The sequence below is a fragment of the Anticarsia gemmatalis genome, chromosome Z (genome assembly GCF_050436995.1).
Source record: "Anticarsia gemmatalis isolate Benzon Research Colony breed Stoneville strain chromosome Z, ilAntGemm2 primary, whole genome shotgun sequence".
NCBI lineage: Eukaryota > Metazoa > Arthropoda > Insecta > Lepidoptera > Erebidae > Anticarsia > Anticarsia gemmatalis.
In genome coordinates this window covers 5,192,922-5,214,259 of record NC_134776.1, presented here as the reverse complement: position 1 = coordinate 5,214,259, position 21,338 = coordinate 5,192,922, and the positions used below count along the sequence as shown (strand labels likewise).

Here is a 21,338-nt window from a genome sequence, read left to right as displayed (position 1 = left end):
CAACATTTTTGACTATACTTATATTTTGATTTAGTCTTAAATGGAGCGTACGTTGCCAGTCCAGGAATAGGTAAAAGTTAGCAATTTCGCCGCTGCGACACTGTTTAATCTTAGACTAAGTCACACGAATAGATGTAAAGTTAGACCTAGCTCTTGAGTTAAAAACGATCGCCTAGTGACCGCTATTTTCAGATTATGCCTAAATATATGTATAAACTATTTTTGAATAATCATTTTAATAATTACGAATATCAAAAGGCTGTTTAGGACGCAGGAAACTACTGAAGGGGCTTGGAACCCAAGGGAGAGGCCTTGGCTCAGCAGTGAGACATAGAAAATGTCTATTAAAAAAAAGGCAGTTTTAGTTTTTGAACCTATAATAACTAAGGGCCCAGTTTAAATGCGCCTTCATAATTTGGGCTGCTTAAAACTAAACACCGTTCATATCGCTAAGGTTTTGAAAAAATCTGGTGTATAGTAGTTGTAGCCGGCCTTGTACGACAAGATACACCAATGTGAACGAAGCAATGGAAGTGTGTGAGGATCGTACCAGGTGGCGATCTCGGATCTCTGCCTACCCTTAAGTGAAGATGGTGTGATTTTATGCATGTATAATATTTACTGTCTCTATGGTCTGAAAAAACCGTCACCCTTTCCTCTCAACCACGCAACAGTCTGTATAAAAAGTGTCAGCATGTGTTTTCGCTGAACCTTATCAAACGGGCCGGTGAAACACGAATGAAACCTCGGCTCGGAAGCTAGTTAAGTTTGCATATTGGGTGACGGCAAAGAGAATTGAATTTTGTCGTGTGAGCACTTCTCTTGTCACGCAGCCTCGATACGCCTAGATTACTTGACCCCATTCTAGATTTCGCGTAGATTAGCTGTCGTGAAGGTTGTGGCACTTAGGACAATAATTAATATAATAAAATGTACTAATACGAATTCTATAATATCAAATAGGAGTATACTATAGTCGATTTTGAGTATCAAATCAAAAGTGCTCGCATTAGCAAAAGTCTTCTTCGTCCTCCTTAGTACTTAAAACTTTATAAAATAAAGGACAGTCTCACCGATTCTGGATAAGTCTCAGATAGCTTATCAGATGAAAGATTGTCATTTGTTTTCAGAGTCCAACCACTTTATCTAGCAGATTGGTTACCTGACACTCATTCATAAGCAGTGATACCGGTGCTTAGACTATTTCTATACCGTTCAAATATTCTCTCTTATTTACGAAGAAAAAAGTCTGCATCTCAGACTTCACCATCATAAAATGCTTAACAAAACGTCTGTAGAATTTACAAAAATAATAACGAGCGTAAATCCTCCGGCATAAAGTATAAAATTGTATTCAAAACTTCCAACAACTAGAACTTTGCTTTATTAATTGTATACTTTTACTAAAACGATAAACTAAATTGGTTACGGCAGTTATGAAGTTTTACATGAAACTGTACTGAAGAAATAGTCCAACGATATCTCTACTTATTACCGAGCTTTATTACATCAATTTAAATCTAGACTCGTTAATATTCATGTTTGTTTATCGTTATTCAAATTGTGTATGGATTTTGTTTATTAGCGAAAATTATTAAATAATTATTGGCGCAAGTACATACAAACGTGCTTAATACCACGCCTGTGATACTAACAGTGTTAGTCCCGTGTAACAGGGGGCGAGCCTATTGCCACTGAGCACGTCATCAGACTCCTGGATGCTATTGAGGAACACTCTCAAATAAATTAGAAAAGACAAGGAAGGAACAAACTCGCGACCTCTGCGCAGCAGTGGCATGGCATGGCCACTGTTGAGGCGACAGAGGCAATCAGTACAGATTAAAAGTCAATAACAATTTTATTCGGTTTTAAAGTATAAATGTATCTATATAAGAGTGAATTAAGAAGAATAAGTATGGTTATCGGTTATCTAGTTACCAAGTTCTGCTTAGTTTGGAATTAGGTGACCGTGTGTGAGTAGACCGATGATATTGTTATTATTTGAAAGGCAGACGATATCGCGGGCTCGTTCTAGTTAAATAACAAAAGTAAAACACGAGCCTATTAATTTAAAGACGGTGCAAAGTGCAATAACACTGAGTGCAGGGAGCGTCTGAATAATCACTACAATTCATTAGCTAGGCTTTCTTCATTATATTACTTACTTGTCAGCGTCAAAAATATATAATATATAGGTACACTGTCACATATTCAATCGTATTTTTTTATTAAAATGTTTTTTTATTGGTTCAAACAATATGCAGTGATCTTAACATTGAGAGTGATGATCAAGTTCTTTGAAGATACAATATACAGTAGTAATTTTACTAATATATAAAAAAAGAATTTTTGAGAACGCGACACTGCATATTTCAATATGTAATATATAAATTATAATTGAAGATGACCGTTCGTTTGTGATTTCATACTTATGCTATGAATACTATGACGTGCTAGACAGTTGCGTTCATCGGTTGACTATCTGTAGGTTAACCAATACTTGCCGCTGTCAATCTATAGACAGGTAGCCGCTTAGTATTTGAGCTGGGACGAATATCGAGCGCCATGTAACCAAGTCATAAAACGTTGAATTTGCATCAATAAAGCTACTTAAAACTGCAAATATCATTTAACCCCCACCGTCAAACGATTCGCATGCAATCTCATGTGCCAAATATTGATAATCATGAAAACAGAATCAATGTATGACAACAATTATGAGTAATGGCGGCGAATGCACCCGGTCGGCTGACAATCAATTTATTCCAATCAGAAACGGGCGCCAAGTAACAATTAAGACAAGTAACTCCAACCTTGGAACGACAGTAAAATAAATTATACTTTATATTGGATTATATAGTTACTACTGTCTATGACATCATGCGGATGATCTTGACTCCACTCATTGTCATTATAACTACGTGTTAATTAACCATTAAATACAAGAGAACACAATAATAAATTCTTCTCGCCTATAATATACTATAATGCAGTGATAGCCGAGTGGTTTATGATGGCAACACACAATGACTTTTCGGAGTTATGTGTATTTCGGAGAAACAATTATCACTTGCTCCAACGGTGAAGGTAAACTACGTGAGGAAACCTTGCATGCCTAAAAATTTGTTTAATACATTTATTGAGGGCATGCAAAGTCCCCAACCCACACTTGGCCAGCGTGGTGGACTCAAGGCCTAATCCCTCCCCCTCGTTTAGGAGGAGACCCTTGCCCTGCAGTGGGACAGTAATGGGTTAGGAAAAAAGAACCTATACTGACAAAAACTACTAAACAGATGTAAATCGTCATGCTTTTCACATCCTACCTAATCATATTCTAGATTATCTGAAAGTATGTGTACCTATAGTAAGTATGTATTAATTACTCTTTCAAGAAAAAACATTATTAATTATAATATTAGTATAGATGTACGTTTACCTACGTAACTATCTATATCAAGTAAGTAAAATATTATGCAAAAACGACCGATAATGAATAACTTTCAGCAAGTTTGGTCACTGAAACACCTATTTATTTACAAAGGTGACACAAATTTGACTCATATTATTAATATGAAATACAAAATGCTTTGAATATTTGGAACCTATGCTAGGGAATTATATTTTGAACATTTTTAATTACGAGAATTGGCCTCGCGATATTAGCTCCACTTCAACAAATAGCTAAAACAATTGCGACGCTGATTGGTCGACAGCAAGGAATGTAAAGCTCATCATAATTAAACAACACGCTGTATAATAACGGATGTTATGATCTGCACTTACAGAGATTAACAGAAACGTTGAGTAAGAACTTAGATTTGTTTTACATACGTAATGATATGCCCTCCGTGAAGTTATTACAGAGGAATGATGAGTCAACCTTGTGACTAGGATATACTTTAAAATTATTATAAGGATTATTTTCTTATATAATTATCATGATTGTGGCCAACCACGGCGAAGGTACCGCGACAATCTAATGGTAATTGCGCAGCTGAAAGGGATTTTTGGAAGAAAAAAAGGAAAGGCCTTGCCTAACAGAGATACACATAAGTAAAACTAATAAGAAAAAATCATAATCCGACAATTATCCATGTCTATCCCTATGATCTACCTAGCAATTAATGCCTGGGTATTTATGACGTTTGTATTACTAATATTATGTGTTTGAAAAAAAACAAATCTCAAGCCTAACTAACGCACTCTAAATCCGTTTTTTATTTATGCATCTTTTACATAAACCTTAGTAATTGAAATAAAATATAGCTGAATTTTAATTATATCCTAGAGAAAAGCATACCTATGATTCTTCCAACTATAAACGACAATGTTATCGGAGCTACATGCATAAGTTATATCGATAAAAAACACTTGAAAAGTGCATTCAAGTTGATGTACAAAGAGGCCTTATGCAACGCACAAGGGCCGAAACTGATCAAATATCCGTTAAGCACAACAGTGGCTTTCTTTAACGGCTTGCAGACGCGGCTTATGGCATGGGAATGCATTCATTTCATAGAACATTAGACCCATAAACGATTTGATATAACACAGTCTATTCTATATTATATCGCTCAAGTACTTTTATATTTTATATAAACTTTTCATGATGGATGTTTGTTACACTTACAAACAAAAAAGATCAAAAAGTGGACAATTTATAATTTGGATTAACATAGAGGTCAAGGATAAAACATGTTTTTGTGTATGTGAAAATATTTTCATGTGCACAAAGTTGCGAGCACGGTTTTATTCAAGCATATATACGATATTTTTACAAGTATTTATAGTATTCAATTGTTTACTAAAGATCCCGTATGAAAAATATCAAATAAAGTTACTATTACCCTTTCATTAATATCATCGGACTTATTTTGGCTCAACTAGCAACAATTTAAGAACTTCCGTATATTCCTTTATATAATAAATTGAGACATACAGTGATACAATATACAAGTATAGATCACAATAAATTAAAGAACACCAAACATTCCTACAGTCTCAACCCGTAATATTATTTTTCGTTGCAATCTTTTATCTCAGGAACTACCCAGCAGAATCTGAAAGTTCTTTTGTGAATGATGGCTAAATTATGAAGGATCTAACATCATGTTGTGACTGACAAAAGCAGAATAATCACTACAAACTCTATGAAACAGAGCTTCAAGCAATAGCCTCAATACTTATCTAACAGATGTGTTAAGCTTATAATAGGTGGTATGTGTCCGGCATTACAAATTAACTTATTAATATATGGAGTCTAATCAGTGGTGGATTTCTGATGACAGGTAGTAATGCTCTACTGATTAAGTTTTGATTGAACTGAGCATATATAAATTCAACTGTACGTTTAGGGCAGTGGTTAATGACGTCACCTTGCAGAGTCAAACGCGTGTGGTGGATTAGAATCTCACCTGGGACTATTTTTTTTGTGCGATGACGAGTATTTCTGAGTTTCCGGTTGTAAGTGTACCCTATTATTTCAGAAATAAATGAAATAACTACCTGTCTTTACACGAAGTGTTCACATAATACGATTCTTAATCTACAATTTGAAACAGTTGAATCTCCCAAGCAGAATACAATTGCAAAATGGTTACTTAAAATTTCAAGTGAAGTGGTAATCATGAACAGCAATTGACTATTATTTATAGTGTTTACAAAATAGGTCGCGTATTCGAGTACCCACTTAAACGATTTCCAAGGCGTGCATTCGATTCCGATCTACTTGCATAATTGCATACACAGGAACTCGAGTGCGTAATAACGATAATATTATCGTTTGTACCTCAGTCGCTTCAGATAAGTGCTGTTTTAAATCTGACGTCATGAAGTGGTATGATGTCACTCTTTGATTGATTTCCAACAGTAGCAAGATTCTCCAGCCCAATATCTTACTTACAGTCGTGACTTTCGACTATCGAGAGATTGACATTAAAAATACAGTACAATTATAGTTCCCACAGCGCCCCCTAGCGGCGCTGATTAGATTTACTTACTTAACTCAGCTAAAATGGGCTAGCTCTCGAGATGTTTTGTTTGTAAAACTGATAAGCACCTCTAGCGGGCGCTTTATGATATGAACTATTTTTACTCAAGTCTCTGGTCAAAAAATAATCAACATGTATAATGTATAAACTTAAATAGTCCTACTTCACCCGATATAAATATTCAAGACGATAGATCTCAAGGATTTCAGAAAACTGTAAAATTAATCTAGTACATATAAGATAAAGATGCAGAACGGTTGTAAAGCGCGATACTTTATTTTGTAACTCGACGTTTACACCAACTTATATCGGTCAACGTCGCGTGCGTTTCCTTTATAATTTGACATCTTTCGCGTCTTTATATTGCGGACTATAATATGACAAACAAAATGGTACTTACTCTCAGGACAGCCCTGCTCGTCGGCACCGTCGTAACAATCAGGCTGGCCGTCGCAGCGTCTGTTTGGCTCCACGCAGCGAGTCTCGTCGCAACGCAGGAAGCCCGATGGACAATCTGTGAAAATACAGGCAGTGATAGCCGAGTGGTATAAGTTGTTACCTCCCGCGATAGTGGTAAACGGTTCGAACGCGAGGCAACACACCGATGACTTTTCGAAGTTGTGTATTAGAAATAATTGTCAGTAGTTCCAAGGGTGAAGAAAAATATCGTGATGCAACCTTGCATGCCTGAGAGTTCTTTAGAACAGTTCTTGAAGGTATGCAAAGTCCCCAAAATATTTTTTGTTAATTTAGAAATGCTCAACAGAATACGTGAATGATTACTAACAACAAATTTACATGTATCGTCAGGTGTTCCTGAGGTTCTGGGTACCTTACCCAGAAAAAAAAAACGTACGTACGTAACGTTTACGTTCATTTCCACATTTGGTATATAAAACGTATGTTGAAAAATGTTCTATTTGCAAATGCTACATTGTTAATGTAATATATGTGACTCTTTTACGTTAGATTTCAATGCACTGGTCTTGATTTTAAAAAGTTATTCTTTTTTTTTTTGCCTTTTTGTTATTTAGGATAGCGTTTATCATCGCGCGATTAATGCCCGGTTTTTGAGGCACATTTAGCGGTAGTTTGTATTCAAACTTTTTTATATAATGAGTTTAAACGCTATTGAATAGATAAACTACCGCTAAATGTACCTCAAAAACAGGGGGTAAGTAAATCGATGATATGAGTGAGTTGATCAATGTATAACAGAAATAAATTACAAGGAGATTAATTGAGCTTTGCAGTAGATAAACTAATACTGCTAATAAATATGCTGATGGTAATAAATAAGAATAGCTTGATAGAAAATTATAAATCACAAAATGTAAATATAGATTGTCGTTTTAACCCATATTTAAATTGTTAGTATGCACGCATAGAACTTGAAAAATATATAAAAAATAAAACGTAAAAAAATAAAGGAAACATATATACCAGGATTGAAGTTCCTACGAGTGGTAACGTCGTCTCGCCCAGGGTCTGGTAGCGGCCAGTGGTTACCGTTGTTTACGTTCTGTTGCTTATCATCCGGGACTTAGAAAAAAAAACAATAAAATAAAAATGTAACCAAATAAAATCAATAAATTGTATTGGTAAGAGCAGTTCTTTGCGCTACTACGTAAGTTGTCTTTAAAGATGTTTCAATTTTGTTAGATATACACAGACAACCTCAAAAAATAATGATAAATATATTCACTGGTTTTAACGGTGAATGGAAAAGCATCGTGATGGCATCTAACATGCCTATAATTACCTAAGAGTTTTTGAAGAAATGTGAACCTTACCCAAATTGGTCAGCGTGGTTTAAAGGCCTAATTCAGGCCCCTCTAACCCTTGCCCAGCAGTTGGACAATAATATGTTTATTATACATTTTGTTTTGTGTTTACCATGATTGTAATTTGTACAATTGAAATGATACAAAGTTATAAGACATTAAAAACCGTGAAATTTATTTTATTTTACAGTATACTTATAACCTTATATTTTTATACGAAACATCTCCTTTTCTCGTTCACAATAAGTGAATAGGTTACAAATTCATCAAAATCTAAATTCAGTCAGTTACTTTTAATCACCAGAAATATATAGTTTCCGATAGCCTATTTTTTTCATTTTGATAGATAAAGTGATAGCAAATAAAAACAACTATATGAAAATTTCACTCGATAAGCTGACCAATACTTATACCAAGCCTCCTAATAGCCAGTAGCATTGCAAAGAATTCTCGTACATGATTATATTAGTTCGGGGAAAAAGTATTTTCGCATTATAGTATGTCTGAACTTGTAATAAAATCTCTTTGGCTTCAAGAATCACAAATAAGTACACGGTACATTAGGTTTCTTTCATTGAGCTCGTGAGATACCCAAATATCGACCTTTTTTGTGTAGAGAAAAGATTTTATTACAAATTCATACATACTGTTATGTGAAAAGACTTTTTACCCGACCTAATATGTACAAAATAATAAACGAAAAGAAAGTACCATTAAGTATAGGTCCAGCATCACTGTCGAGTCTGTTTGAATCACTGTCAATACGGTTGTCCCTGTCATCTGGATTCGGGCCTATGGGAGGCGGGCCAAAGTCATCCCCGTTATTTTGGTCCTGGCCATTATTACCCTGGTTATCAGGCTGGCCAGAATTGCCCTGGCCGTCAGGGTTTTGGCCAAATGGATCCTGGTTATTACCAAACAAATCATTGTTGTCCCCATCGTTGCCATTGTTATTGTCCTGGTCGCCCCTAGGCGGGTTATTCGGATCTTGATTGTAATTGTTAGGGTTATTTGGATCTTGCCCATTCCCTTGATTAGGGTCTTGACTGGAACCATTGTCCCGGCTATTAGGGTCTACATCATTAGTGTCTTGACCAGTGGGACCATTCGGGCTCGGGGCGAAGGGATCTGGGCTATAATTATTATTAGGATTATTGGGGTCCTGATTGTAATTGTTAGGGTCATTAGGGTCTGGATTATAATTATTAGGGTCTGGATTGTAATTATTGGGATCATTGGGATCTTGATTATAATTATTAGGGTCTGGATTGTAATTATTAGGGTCATTAGGATCTTGATTATAATTATTAGGGTCTGGATTGTAATTACTGGGATTATTAGGGTCTTGATTACCCGTATACCATTTATCTTGGTCTTGATCGTAATTGTCCGGGCTACCCGAATCCGGATTGTAATCAGTAAAGTTATCAGGACGTTGATCATTAGTATTCCAGTTACTAGGATCCTGGTTATAATTATTCTGATTATTTTGATCCGGGTCGTAGTTGTTAGGGTCACTAGCATCCCGGTTATTCGGGTCCTGACCAGAATTGGTTGGGTTATTCGGATCCTGATTAGTATTCCAGTTATTGTTGGAGTCCTGGTCATAATTATTCGGGTTATTAGGATCCTGGCCAAAGGGATCCGGGTTGTAGTTATTCAAATCAGAAGGCGGATTCAAATCAGGATTGTTTGGATCTCCTCCATTTTGGTCAACAGGATTTGTAACATCCTGATTCTGGTCAGGATAGGCCTGAGTTGAATATTCCGGAGAAGGTTCTTCAGGGTGATAGTCACCAGGCTGGTATGGTCTAGGCTGTGTTGGATCCGTGACCGTAGCTTCAAAAACAAAATATAAAATAATAAAAAATAGGAAAAAATATTTTAAATGTAATTAAATCGTGTAATGGAGAAATTATAATGAATAAATTATATGTTAAATAAAAAAAATGTATATTCTTAACTGTAGTACTTATTTAACTAAATTAGGATAAACAGATTTTCTGAACAACGACTAGATTATTATTAGAGTAGTAATACATAAAAAAATTACTAAAAATGCAAACTTCTAAAAAAGATGCTTGCATATTTACCATACCATACCACGTCATAGGAATAAATATATTACATGATATAATCTTAATATTGAAGAAGTTCTATAGTTATACCTGGGTCGACGACCTGCGCGCTGAAGTCATTATCATTAGCGGTAAATCCACCCAATCGTTGATATCTTCGAATGTAGTTCCTTAGGCGATCTCTGATGGTGTCTGTATCATCATAATTAGTAGTCACGATTTCCAAAGTCACCTTACTCGTGAACTCCTCGATGGATCTGGAAAATAAACACCGTTTTGCTTTATACAGAGCTATTCTTATGTTCTAGGGGGCAATTATATTACCATTTAATGGAAACTTTACCAAACTTTAGGCTATTATTGAAAATACAATAAAATATATCACTACTACTTTTCTACGCTGGAATCAGTTGTCAGCAGTTGGATAGACAATCGACCTCACCAAAGAGGCTACTAAAAATGGCATGTTTTTTCGATTACTGGACTGCCTCCGTGGCGCACTGGTTTAGGTCACCCCGCCGCTACGATTGTGTTGGGAGCTCGTGGGTTCGATTCCCACACGGAATAATTATTTGTGCGATCCATAAATAATTGTTACGGGTCTGGTTTTTTTGTATGTTTGTAAAAGTCCCCGCGACACAAGAGCAATTCTTAGTGCGGAAGTTGTCGATTTAAGAAATAATAATAAGTAGATACTTACTGGATCCTGATGAGACTGGACTTTTGAACGCCTGGTAGATCAAGGAAGATCTGATCAACCGCGTTGGCGAGCTGCTTGGAGAAATTGAGGAATTTCGGTGAGTCTCGATCAGAAAATTCCTTATGGTAAGGCTCGAGCACGGTGAACGTCACTCGGAGCGTCTCTGGAAATAAAAATAGAAAACGACTAAGTACTTTTTCCGTTAAATACCAGTGGAACCTTTTTTCAAGTACTTTTTAGCAGCCAAAATTTTACTAGCATTGGAAATTGAATTAATAGTAGCTGGGAAAATAAAGCATTTAAAAGTAACATGCAAAATAAGTTCAAACTCTCATTTATATTTCATGTAGTTCGTCCTATCATTGCATTTATTAAACCTCCTGTTCTTTTTATTAGCAACACATAGGATTATATTATGAACAGTGTATCAATAGCGATTTGCTCTTGTTTGTTACAATGTGATTTTAGAAACTACAACACGGTCTTCCGCCGCATAAATAACTAAATTATACATTAATATCTTAACATACGTTTTTCCAAAACATTATCATTAATTAATATTTTCAAAGAAGCTTAGAATAAAGGTTTAAACATTCGGATTGTCTCAAGACGGGATTTTTTTGTGGTAGTTCTTAATTTTATTACTAGATGGCGTTATGCTACACAAACTCAAATTAGAATTTAATATTAATCCTTTTTAACAGTTTAAATGTAGCCAATTTGTATTTGTTAATTAATATTAGAAAACATAATATATCTCGCGTAAATACATATTTCAATTAGAATTATGAACAGAGTCCAATGACTAGATTGATTGCAATTAACATTGGGTCAAAGGAGTATTATATCGGAATGGAGTAAAAGATTGATTTCAGTGCAAAAGAAATAGAATTAGAGTGCCTTGAAGTCTAGATCACAGATGCCTCAACCTTAAAAGCATCAGATTTTTTTTGAATTGTATGCCTAGTTTGTTTGGAAAGATAAACTAATATCTGTTTATTAGAAATATATAATATATATTGCATATTTCTCTAATTACAATAAATATGGGAACAATTTATTATAATTATTATTCGTGCGAAAGTCTGTTGGTTAGACCACTGAATCAGTTTTACAGATATTTTAGACAATTGAAACATGGCTACTTAATATTATAACGTGGGCTCGATTTAAACCGCAGGTACAATAATTGATACAAAATAGTAGAAATATTGCTTACTTTCTCGAGGTTCTGGCTCAACTCTGTCGGAAGAACCTGATCCAAAGTTGTCAGAGTCGTCGTCCTTACGGGTACTGAAATGAGCACATGCATTTTATTAGTGACCAAATGTAATACATTAAATTAAGTTTTTATCTTTATATAAAATCTTCTGAACAGATTTTTATGCGTCTTTTATCTACAAGAAGAGTGATAGAGCGATTCCCGAAGGTTTTAGTGTAGGTATATTTTGTTAAGGTTTTGTATAATATTACGTATTAACCCGGGTGAAGACCCCCCAGTTAATATCAACTGAAGTTCAAATACCTTTTGCGATGTTGTTAACGAAACTTAATCCTAACAATTTAATTCCTGTGATAGATCGAACGTCTTACGACCTAGAGCAACGCATAGCCGCCTTTGTTTAAAAATTTTCAGGCGAATAAGATGCAAACAGGCCTACTATAATCAACAAAAACGAATATTCGTTAAAGTATTGTCACCCTCTTACCAAAAAATCTATTGCTTAAATGATGCTTATCTGACGCTGCATACTCTGTATCAAAATAAAATAGTGTTTTGTCACAAATTAACATTTTCAATATTTAACGAAATTTCGTTTCCAAGAATCATAGTAGGTAAAAGTATCAGTATCTTTATAAATGTTGGTTGATTTAGTAAGAAAATATATGTGTACGTACTCCCCGACGTCGGCGTTGTCCACGTTGTCCGTGACTCCATCGTCGGCGTCATTGTTCGGGTCCCCTGGAGGATCTGCGTCGTCTTTGTTCCCAAACAAGTCTGCAAATACAAACATTACATATAAATAAAAATGATTCACGAAAATTTATGTACGCGCAAGTTTTGAACAACTATAAGCCAAATGTTATGATATTTTATAATATGCTCGTAGATGTCGGGACAAGGTCTGCGTGGGATCAATTAAGTACATAGGAACCAAATTCCTATGTACTTAATTGAATAAGAACTTTTTAAAATCTTAATATGATTTACATAAATGTTTTGCAGAATGGTACGTATCGAAATAACAATTAAAACTGCATTGCAATCAATACAAACAACTTAGACACAGCGACATTTGTCACGCGCTGCAATGACAACTTTTTCTAACTTTTAGTAATTATTTATCTATTCTCTATAATGACAATTGGGATATTGTATGGAGCTTATTTCTGACACTATTAAAGAATTTATATAACTGACATTACAGAAAATTGGTTTACTAAAATTTATCTACCTATTTGGATTTTTCAAGGAGTAATTTTTATTGTATTTAATTAAGTAAGGATTCTTTTTCGGGAATATATTCTACTTATTAAATAGAGGTACTTACTGGACCAGAAATCTCTCTTGAACCGGTTCAGATGATGTGTAATGCCGGGGTCTTCATTTTTGACTTCTAAGAACTCGTTAGAAGCGCCCTCTTCACCCTCCCAGTATAAGTCACTCGCCGTACACACCTGAAATTATAGAAAAACACTCTTTAACATTATACTTATTTTAAAAAACTAAGCTAGACAAGAAGCTTATAAGAAAACCTAAACTATAAAAGTGACTGAACGTGCCAGTAACACTTTTCTGAGCTAGTATATAGAATATTTATACCTAAAATATATAAAGTAATAAAATTTCTACAAAATAACGTTATCACGAATGTGATAGCCTCAGTAAAGAACGCTTTCAGCGTAATTTGGCCACGAAATACTGTGAATACCTCTCTTATACCACTAATGGAACAGCCCGAAAATTTCGTGAAAAAATATTTATTAGCACCTAAGACCCTTGGGTTGGATTATGTGGAATAGGTAAATAGGTGTTCTCTGATTGGTCAGGACCGCACGACTTGCCCCGCCTTCATAACGATCTTGATTTAACTGCTGAACACAATTCGTGTAATCTCCGCCTATACATTGACCTTTTCGTGACAAAGGTTGGCATTGTTTCAGGGCATGCTCCCTGAAACGCTTGTCTGAAATGCGTGACGTAACATTATTAGGTTTGAAACGCTCCGGTGACGTGTTGCGTCGCGTTGCGCTTGCATGTGCAACTTTATTGCAATGAGTTGCAAACGCAATGAGTGCAATTAATGGTATTTTTATAATGAATAATGTACGTGACTAATAATACTACTTAGTTGTAAAATAAAATAATGTTATGATTAGAATTGTAATTAATGTATTCTTTTTTACTCAATATAACTATGAGTTGTAAGTATATATTTCTTAGTACTTTTCAAAAATATATTTTATCAGGGTTTTCTCCAATTTAGTGCCGTGAATGAATAAACATTTTTTAGACTTAAATTATATTAGATGCATAGTTTAATTTACTTTAATAATGCCCGAAAAGAAGAAGCTACGGCCAAAAAAATAATAATAAAAAATATTTTTAAAACCTTCAGCACTTGAATCTTTAGTATATATTGTGTCATTGATACATAACATATTAAGATAATTGCTGGGAAAAAGTCCCCTGCCGTTATAGGAGTTGGGGCCAATACTACGTACAGATTGGGCGATTATAGTATAAGAAAGAAAGCGTTAAAATAAAACAGCCACAGCTTACCAAGTATTATTATAACGAAAAAGAAATGTAAAATACCTCAAAACCGGACAAGAGATCGTAAAATCGTCATTAAGTCGGCACGGGGAGTCATGATTCGCAAATAAATCGACAGGCGAGCCGCAATTAGGGGCGACGTTGTGTCTCGACAAAGGGGGATTTCCTTGCAATTTTAGTTAGTCCAACATGATCCGTGGCGGGGTGTGAAGACAAGACGTGCAAGCTAATGGACGCTGTGGAGCAAACGCCACTACTTTACACGACTATGCTTTGTCGACGGAGCTTGGGTATCAGCCAAAACGTCTTAAATTTTTAAAATATTTTAAATGTAAACTCTTGCAATATAAAGTTTACAGGGGTTAAATAAATAAAGTTACAGCCTGGTTGAAACAGTTCTGCAGGATTGCTGCTATATTTGGTTAAAAAATCGAAATATCCTAAACATGAAATAAACTGGGAAGAGTCAAATAATTATAATTGTTAAAAAGTGCTTATCTTATAGTTTCTTTAAACTGATTAATTAATATACAGCAGCAAAACAAAAAAATGCAATCAAAATGCTTAAAAAAATATTATGACTAAATCAACAATAATCTAACCTCATTTTCAAGTGAAAACCTAATGAATTTTAATAGCACAGAGTCGTAAAATATCGTAGTCGATAACTCACGTAGTCGAGAACACGGTCTGTAGTTGGAAAGCATCGCGCGTGTGCGGCTTACACGCTGACGATAGAGCAATTTATTGCTGCTACGAGTCACAACTTGCATGCTCTTAACTATTGTTTGCAAGCACATATTCGTGAGAGATTTTACAACTCATTACATGCTGTCACTCACTGGGTCACTTATATCATAAAACTTAGATCAGCGGATAAAAACGTTTTTGGTGTGGTATTTGAGATGAATGTCTTTGCGCTACCGAAGCACAAATATGTTATCAATTAAGAGAACCTTTTTAATAGAGATAATTAGAATACGGAAGTTATCGAGTTAATTCCCGTATTTTATTATATAAAAAGCATGCAACGTGAAAGTTTAAAAGTTAGAATTAGTTGTTAAACTACGATATTATTATATTCAGCGTGGGAAATCTTTCCACTAAGAAGTGACTTCTTCTTACTGTCGTGAAGTCACAGTCAGGAGATAGTTAAATAAAACTGGATATTATTCTCCATCAAATTTAAAGTCAGTTGTAAATAAAAGCATATAAACTACATCGCAAAACGGCGATACCTCCGTGTAGAACCACGAACTTCAGTCACACATTGCCTCTTCATTGTTTTTTATCCGCGGTACTAGATGGCGTTACGTTGACGAAGGGCGATGCAGTTTAGAAAACTACCTTTTTTTAAATCATAAATTAAGTTAAATGCTATAAGTTACTACAGTAATTGAAAAAATAAATTAAATGAGTGCTCTAAATTTAATTGAATAGATAAAATACAGCGCAGTCATCCAGAATGCGTGATGACTTTAACAGTCGGGACTCATTCTAGACCGGTTCGAATCATCTTAGTAATGGCTTTGTCTTTTTAATTGTCGGTGCATTCATTTAGAGTGCCGCCAAACAAACTTGAACAATTTTGCGACATCATAATAAGAAAGAAGTGTAGACGAAAGGGCTATTGAGCTTACATCTCTATTTTGGTAGAATAGCCAACCAAAAGTCCTCTGAGGTCTGAGGCTAATTTTTTAAAAAACACCTACTTGTGTTTCAGTTTCGTGGCGATACTTATTATTCACTAGCCGACCCGGCAAATCGTTGTTTTGCCATATAAATTTTAACAATAATGTGTAACTTAGGAGCATGAAAAATAGATGTGGGTCGATTTTCAGACCTACTTAATACGCTCACAAAATTTCATAAGAATCGGTCAAGCCGTTTCGGAGGAGTACGGTAACTAACATTGTGACATGGAAATTTAGTACTTGTTAGATCCAAAGCTTTTGTTTGCGTTTATTTTCAGCTGTATAAACAATATTTTGAATTAGTTATTAATACGAACTCATGTTTAATAACAGGAATACAGCAACTTAATAACATCATATTATTGTACAGAAAATCTACAGTGTAAACAATATTAATATTGATTGTTCTATACAAATAAAGTTCTAAAACAATACCGATCGCTTATTGAAAACGAATATATTGTAATACTGCAATTATATATAACGAGCCGAAATGAAATAAATGATGAAACACTCTACAATACTTATACATTAATACATACATAAAATTCCGTATTTTTCCCATATGGGTAGGCAGAGACAGAATGCTACTTGGGACGACTTACAATAAACGTATAATACTGAAACTACAAAATAAAGTTGGAAAAGAGCTTGATTCGGCACCCAAATCTCATGAAGTATTCTAATAAATTTTAAAAAACATTTGCTGCACTGTCTGCCATTACAATGTATTTTTGGATTTCAAATATTAAAACGTTTAAAACACTGAAAAGAAATATCAGAAAGGATAAAAGTTATAATTCATATCATAACACCATCCATCACTTTCTGTGACATAATTCTTGAATCTTATGGATCTCTATGTAACTGTAGTCCAATAGTCCAATTCTTAAATAATATAGCAAAGCTCCAAAATCCTGATTGAGAAAACAACCAAGAAATCAATAGTCCGTCCTATATTCTAGGGTAAACATATTTTTTTCACTCTTATTTTAAATTGTAAGCGATTTTCAGAAAACTGATTACGCAACGGGAGCTATTAGTACGGATCTATCTGTTAGAGCCCGTGTACACTAAATTCTTGCCCGATCAATTGCCATGATAAAAATACATATACACTATCGACTATCGACAACCGAAATATCATGTAGCTATCGAAAACTTTTTATGATATGCTGATGAGCGCCACTAGCGTATTCTGTAAAAAATATTCTTTAAATTATGCATTTTAAATCCTAATTGATTAGTACTCAAATGTACAACACAAATACTTGTTCCCTGCTGTTCTAATTCATAAGTTTTAAAAATTACTTAATTATTAATAAAGTATTTTGGGCCCAGTATCAGTATCTATGGTACAATCTTATCTAAAAAGCTGACATCATCCAAAGACTACAAGACATTTAACTCGACCGTATGTGTACACCACACGTTTCAAATACCGAAAGTTGAGTATGTACCTTAGAAAATAAACACGAACAGAAATATGTAGTAGATGTAAAGTAAATAAACTAATCTTACGCATCTCGCATACCTGAGATCTTGTTGATAGACAGTTCGCAAATTCATTGAGAATGAGGCTAAGAATTAGGTCAGCAAGTCAAGTACGAGCGTGCGTACACGCATGCCTAGTAATGTAAACAATGAACTATTATTGCACATTATTATAATGTAACAAACATCTGGGTAACAAATTCAGCGGCTTATTTTGTGGGAATTCTGAGAACACACATACATAAATAGACGCCTGTCATACTCAAAGTTGTAGGCAGAGGTGTAGGAATAACCGCGTTTCGTCATTATCAAGTTAGTCCGTAGTAGGGGGCAAGCCTCTTGCTATAATACCGCACACGGTACCAAACTCTGGGCTACTATTGAAAAACATCTAATATAACTTAGAAAAACTTTGTTCGACCCGGGAATAGAACCCGAGACCTCGTGGTTAGCATATAGACCGCATCACAGAAGCATTCGGACTTCGGAATAATATTTAAGAGATATTTCCTTGAAACTCCGCAATTGAATATTCGTCGAACTATAACCTTGTTAAAACAAAGCACCCGCCTTGTTCTAAAAACTCAAAAATTACTGAACGCATTTTTGTTTTTTTAATCTATAAAAAAAATCCATAATGTAGGACTATATTTTCGTGTACATTAATTCCGAAAGTTAAATGAAAATTTTCACACATTTCATAAATCAATTCTAAAAATGATGAGTTGTTATCAAAAACTCTCTTCATATCACTGGCTTAGCCTATTCCGAATTGTGTTAGGGGATGGTCTTCATCACCGAAATTAATATTAAATATCTGCTTAACAACTGTTGCTATGACTGCTTTGTTGCAGTCATATAACCTTGAATCCCTTTACTTTGTTTTAAAGAAACTGCGTCATTAGGTTTATTAAAATAGTGATGAAACGGAAGTGTGTTCTTTAAATAATTGTACGAGTATATTATAAATAAATTTCAACTGCCCCGATGGTTCCACACGGGCCTCCTCCCAAAATGTGAGAGCTTATAATTCACACATTTCTTTAAGAGCTGTTTCTTGCTTTTCCTTTTAGAAGTCAGTATGCAAGGCTTTCCATTCTGGTTTATAAAGTGGAAATTAAATACACACATAATTTCGAAAAGTAATTGGTTAACTTAGTTTCAGTCCTGCAATTGCTTGGGATGCGAACGCTCAAAACACTCGTCACTTATCCCGATAAATTTCGCATAATTTTTGTGTAGTTTAAAAGGCTTATTTCCGATATAGGCTTGCTAAAAGGATCGTAATAAATCTAATTAGTCAGGCATTGTCATATGATGCACCTTTAAAATTGCATGTATTAAATAATTATAGGCTGGTAAACTAATTTTCTTTTTGGTAGGCTCTGACAGAGGCATCGTGCTAGCGCCGTACACAAATGTTTAAAATATACAGCCATGGTACTGGTCGCAATTTAAGACCTAAAAGAATATAATATGTACATTTGTATGACCGCTGCTAGTCAGTTTTTATTTTAAGACAATATTTTTGTCCTGTATGACAAGATGTATAGCCGCAAGTAATGTTTGTAAGTATGGTACCATGTGGCGTTCTTTGGTCTCTGCCTACCCTATAGAAAAATGTACGTAATATTATGTATGTATGTATTTTCTGCGTGTTAATTATTTAGAAAAAAAAAAACATTTCCGATTTTGTGCGTTTTATTTCAATATTTTGTAAAGTAATCATGAAATAAAAATATAATATTACTTTTTTCAAACATTTTGCAAAATGGTGGCGAACGGGGCCATTATAATTCGTTAAAAATAATATAGTAGAGGAGAAATGGGCACCGGGTATGGAGTTTCCTCATTAATAGGTACGTGCATTAATGAAGGCTCGTCTAATTGTTTTCACAATTAGTAAACGGTTGTGCTCCACTGGTTTTACATCTTTTACTTAGATTACTTTGGAAAATAGTGCTGTTAGTTAACTGTGTAGTTATTTAATGAAACAAGCTAAAGGCAGTTACGTTAGTAAGTTAAAATATTTTTTGCTCTTCTTTCCTTCTACGTAGTTTGTTTAAGGTTTTACTCATATTGGTGTTTTTTTGCGTATTCGTTCAAATATAAATACTTGTTAGAGTTGTGCATGGCTATAATGGACCCAGACCGCACTGGGTTGTGAGCCCTCCTCCCTTAATGGGGGTTGCACAGAAGCGAGACCATAATGGGTTAATTTTATAAAATTTTCGTTATGCATAAACTCGTGATTAAAAAGCGTAATGATACAACGACATCATAAATACCTCTAGAATGTTATACGAAAATAATTGCTCAAAGAATCACAAAGCATTTATTGAGACATTACGATATTCTCAATCAAAAACCGGAATATCGATGACACAAAAACGTTTTTACCATTTAAATGGTTATTCGTCTTGGACTATGGCCTACCCAAGGCCTATTATCAGTTATCAACAAGGTTGCGTTTGCTAGTATCTACATTAGGTAACGTGCGTTTGTGCCGAACCAACAGCCGGTGACGTTTATTTTTCAGTTGTGGTGCAATAAACAAGCGAACGCTCAAATGCAAATAGAAATGTTTTCAAAATAGAAAATTGTAAATAGTCCAACAGTTAGCATATATTAGACAAGAATTTTTCATTGAAAAAATATTTAAATGAATTCCATTAAACTTTTATTTCACATAAAATGTATGAACTGTGACGTAATTTGGTTTTATCGAGTACTCATAATATTCTCTTACAATCCACTACAGACTAGGAGTGAATCCAAAAAATCTAATATTGCGGTATTCATTTTTAAGCCATAAATATGTTTTTGGCACATTGTTTTCGCAGTTAATTTTTTTTTAACTTGTGCCCGCTAATTCATCTACGTGCATTCTTGTATAAAAGTATCCATTACGTTAATTCATTTAGTAGTATTTGCGTGAAAGATTAACAAACATACATAAAACGTCAACTTTCATATTTATAATATTAGTAGCACTATTTATATAGTAAGAATCTCTCGCTCTTATACTTGTACCATCGTCGGGCGACATTGAACTTGGTCGGCCGGAGCGTGGCGGTCTCCGTATTAGCATATCTGTCGGCACCGTCATCGAGTATACAGCAATCACGCACCTAAATCACCTCACCATGTCACGACAAACTAATTACTACGTTATCCTAACAAAGTTTAATGAGTAAATAATATCATATTTCATACTTTATTGTCCCACGGTAAAGTATTTTTGCGTTAAACTAAGCGATTTACCCCGGATTAGGTATTAGTAAAAATAGTATTGCACATCCCTACGAAGTACCAGCAAATGGATAAATATTGGATAACCTATAGATACAAGAGGTAAAAATACAGCAATTGTGACATAAAATATCCAATTCAAAAGCATTTAAACAACCATAATTCAATTACAAGATTTGACCGGTACTAACTGACAAACACTTCAAGATAATTATAAGCTTATAAAAAGGCAGTAAAAAATAAATACGGGGACTAAGGGACACGTAAACTTCATCACAAAATACCGCACTAGGTAAAATGAAAAAATACAACAAACAAATGGAAATATTGCATCAAAGAATCTGATACTTTTTTAAAAACCAAAACTACCTCGATACAAATACTTTTGTTAGTTAGAAACAAACCCGATCTGTCTGCAGGCCACTAAAATGAAATAAAAATTTGCTTGCTATTTGAGCTTTCTAATTGATTACACCCTCACCAATTGTTAAATAACAAATATAGATCAAACAAACCCGCAGTTTGAAGTTGCTTCTGTGAAAACGAATTCTTTGAATCTTCACGCTTT

General features: G+C 34.5%; 1 protein-coding gene across 7 annotated transcripts in view; it reads right to left on the bottom strand.

The window, feature by feature from the left end:
- trol (terribly reduced optic lobes) overlaps window positions 1-21,338 on the bottom strand; it is a 185,003-nt gene that overhangs the window by 105,646 nt on the left and 58,019 nt on the right. For all 7 annotated transcript variants that reach the window (XM_076135504.1, XM_076135506.1, XM_076135509.1 and 4 more), the window contains exons 2-9: window positions 13,105-13,231; window positions 12,452-12,551; window positions 11,772-11,845; window positions 10,553-10,715; window positions 9,943-10,109; window positions 8,486-9,613; window positions 7,434-7,532; window positions 6,391-6,504 (exon numbers count right to left, since the gene is read on the bottom strand). In XM_076135504.1, the coding sequence (XP_075991619.1) occupies window positions 6,391-6,504; window positions 7,434-7,532; window positions 8,486-9,613; window positions 9,943-10,109; window positions 10,553-10,715; window positions 11,772-11,845; window positions 12,452-12,551; window positions 13,105-13,231 (1,972 nt within the window). The remainder of the gene's footprint in view (window positions 1-6,390; window positions 6,505-7,433; window positions 7,533-8,485; window positions 9,614-9,942; window positions 10,110-10,552; window positions 10,716-11,771; window positions 11,846-12,451; window positions 12,552-13,104; window positions 13,232-21,338) is intronic.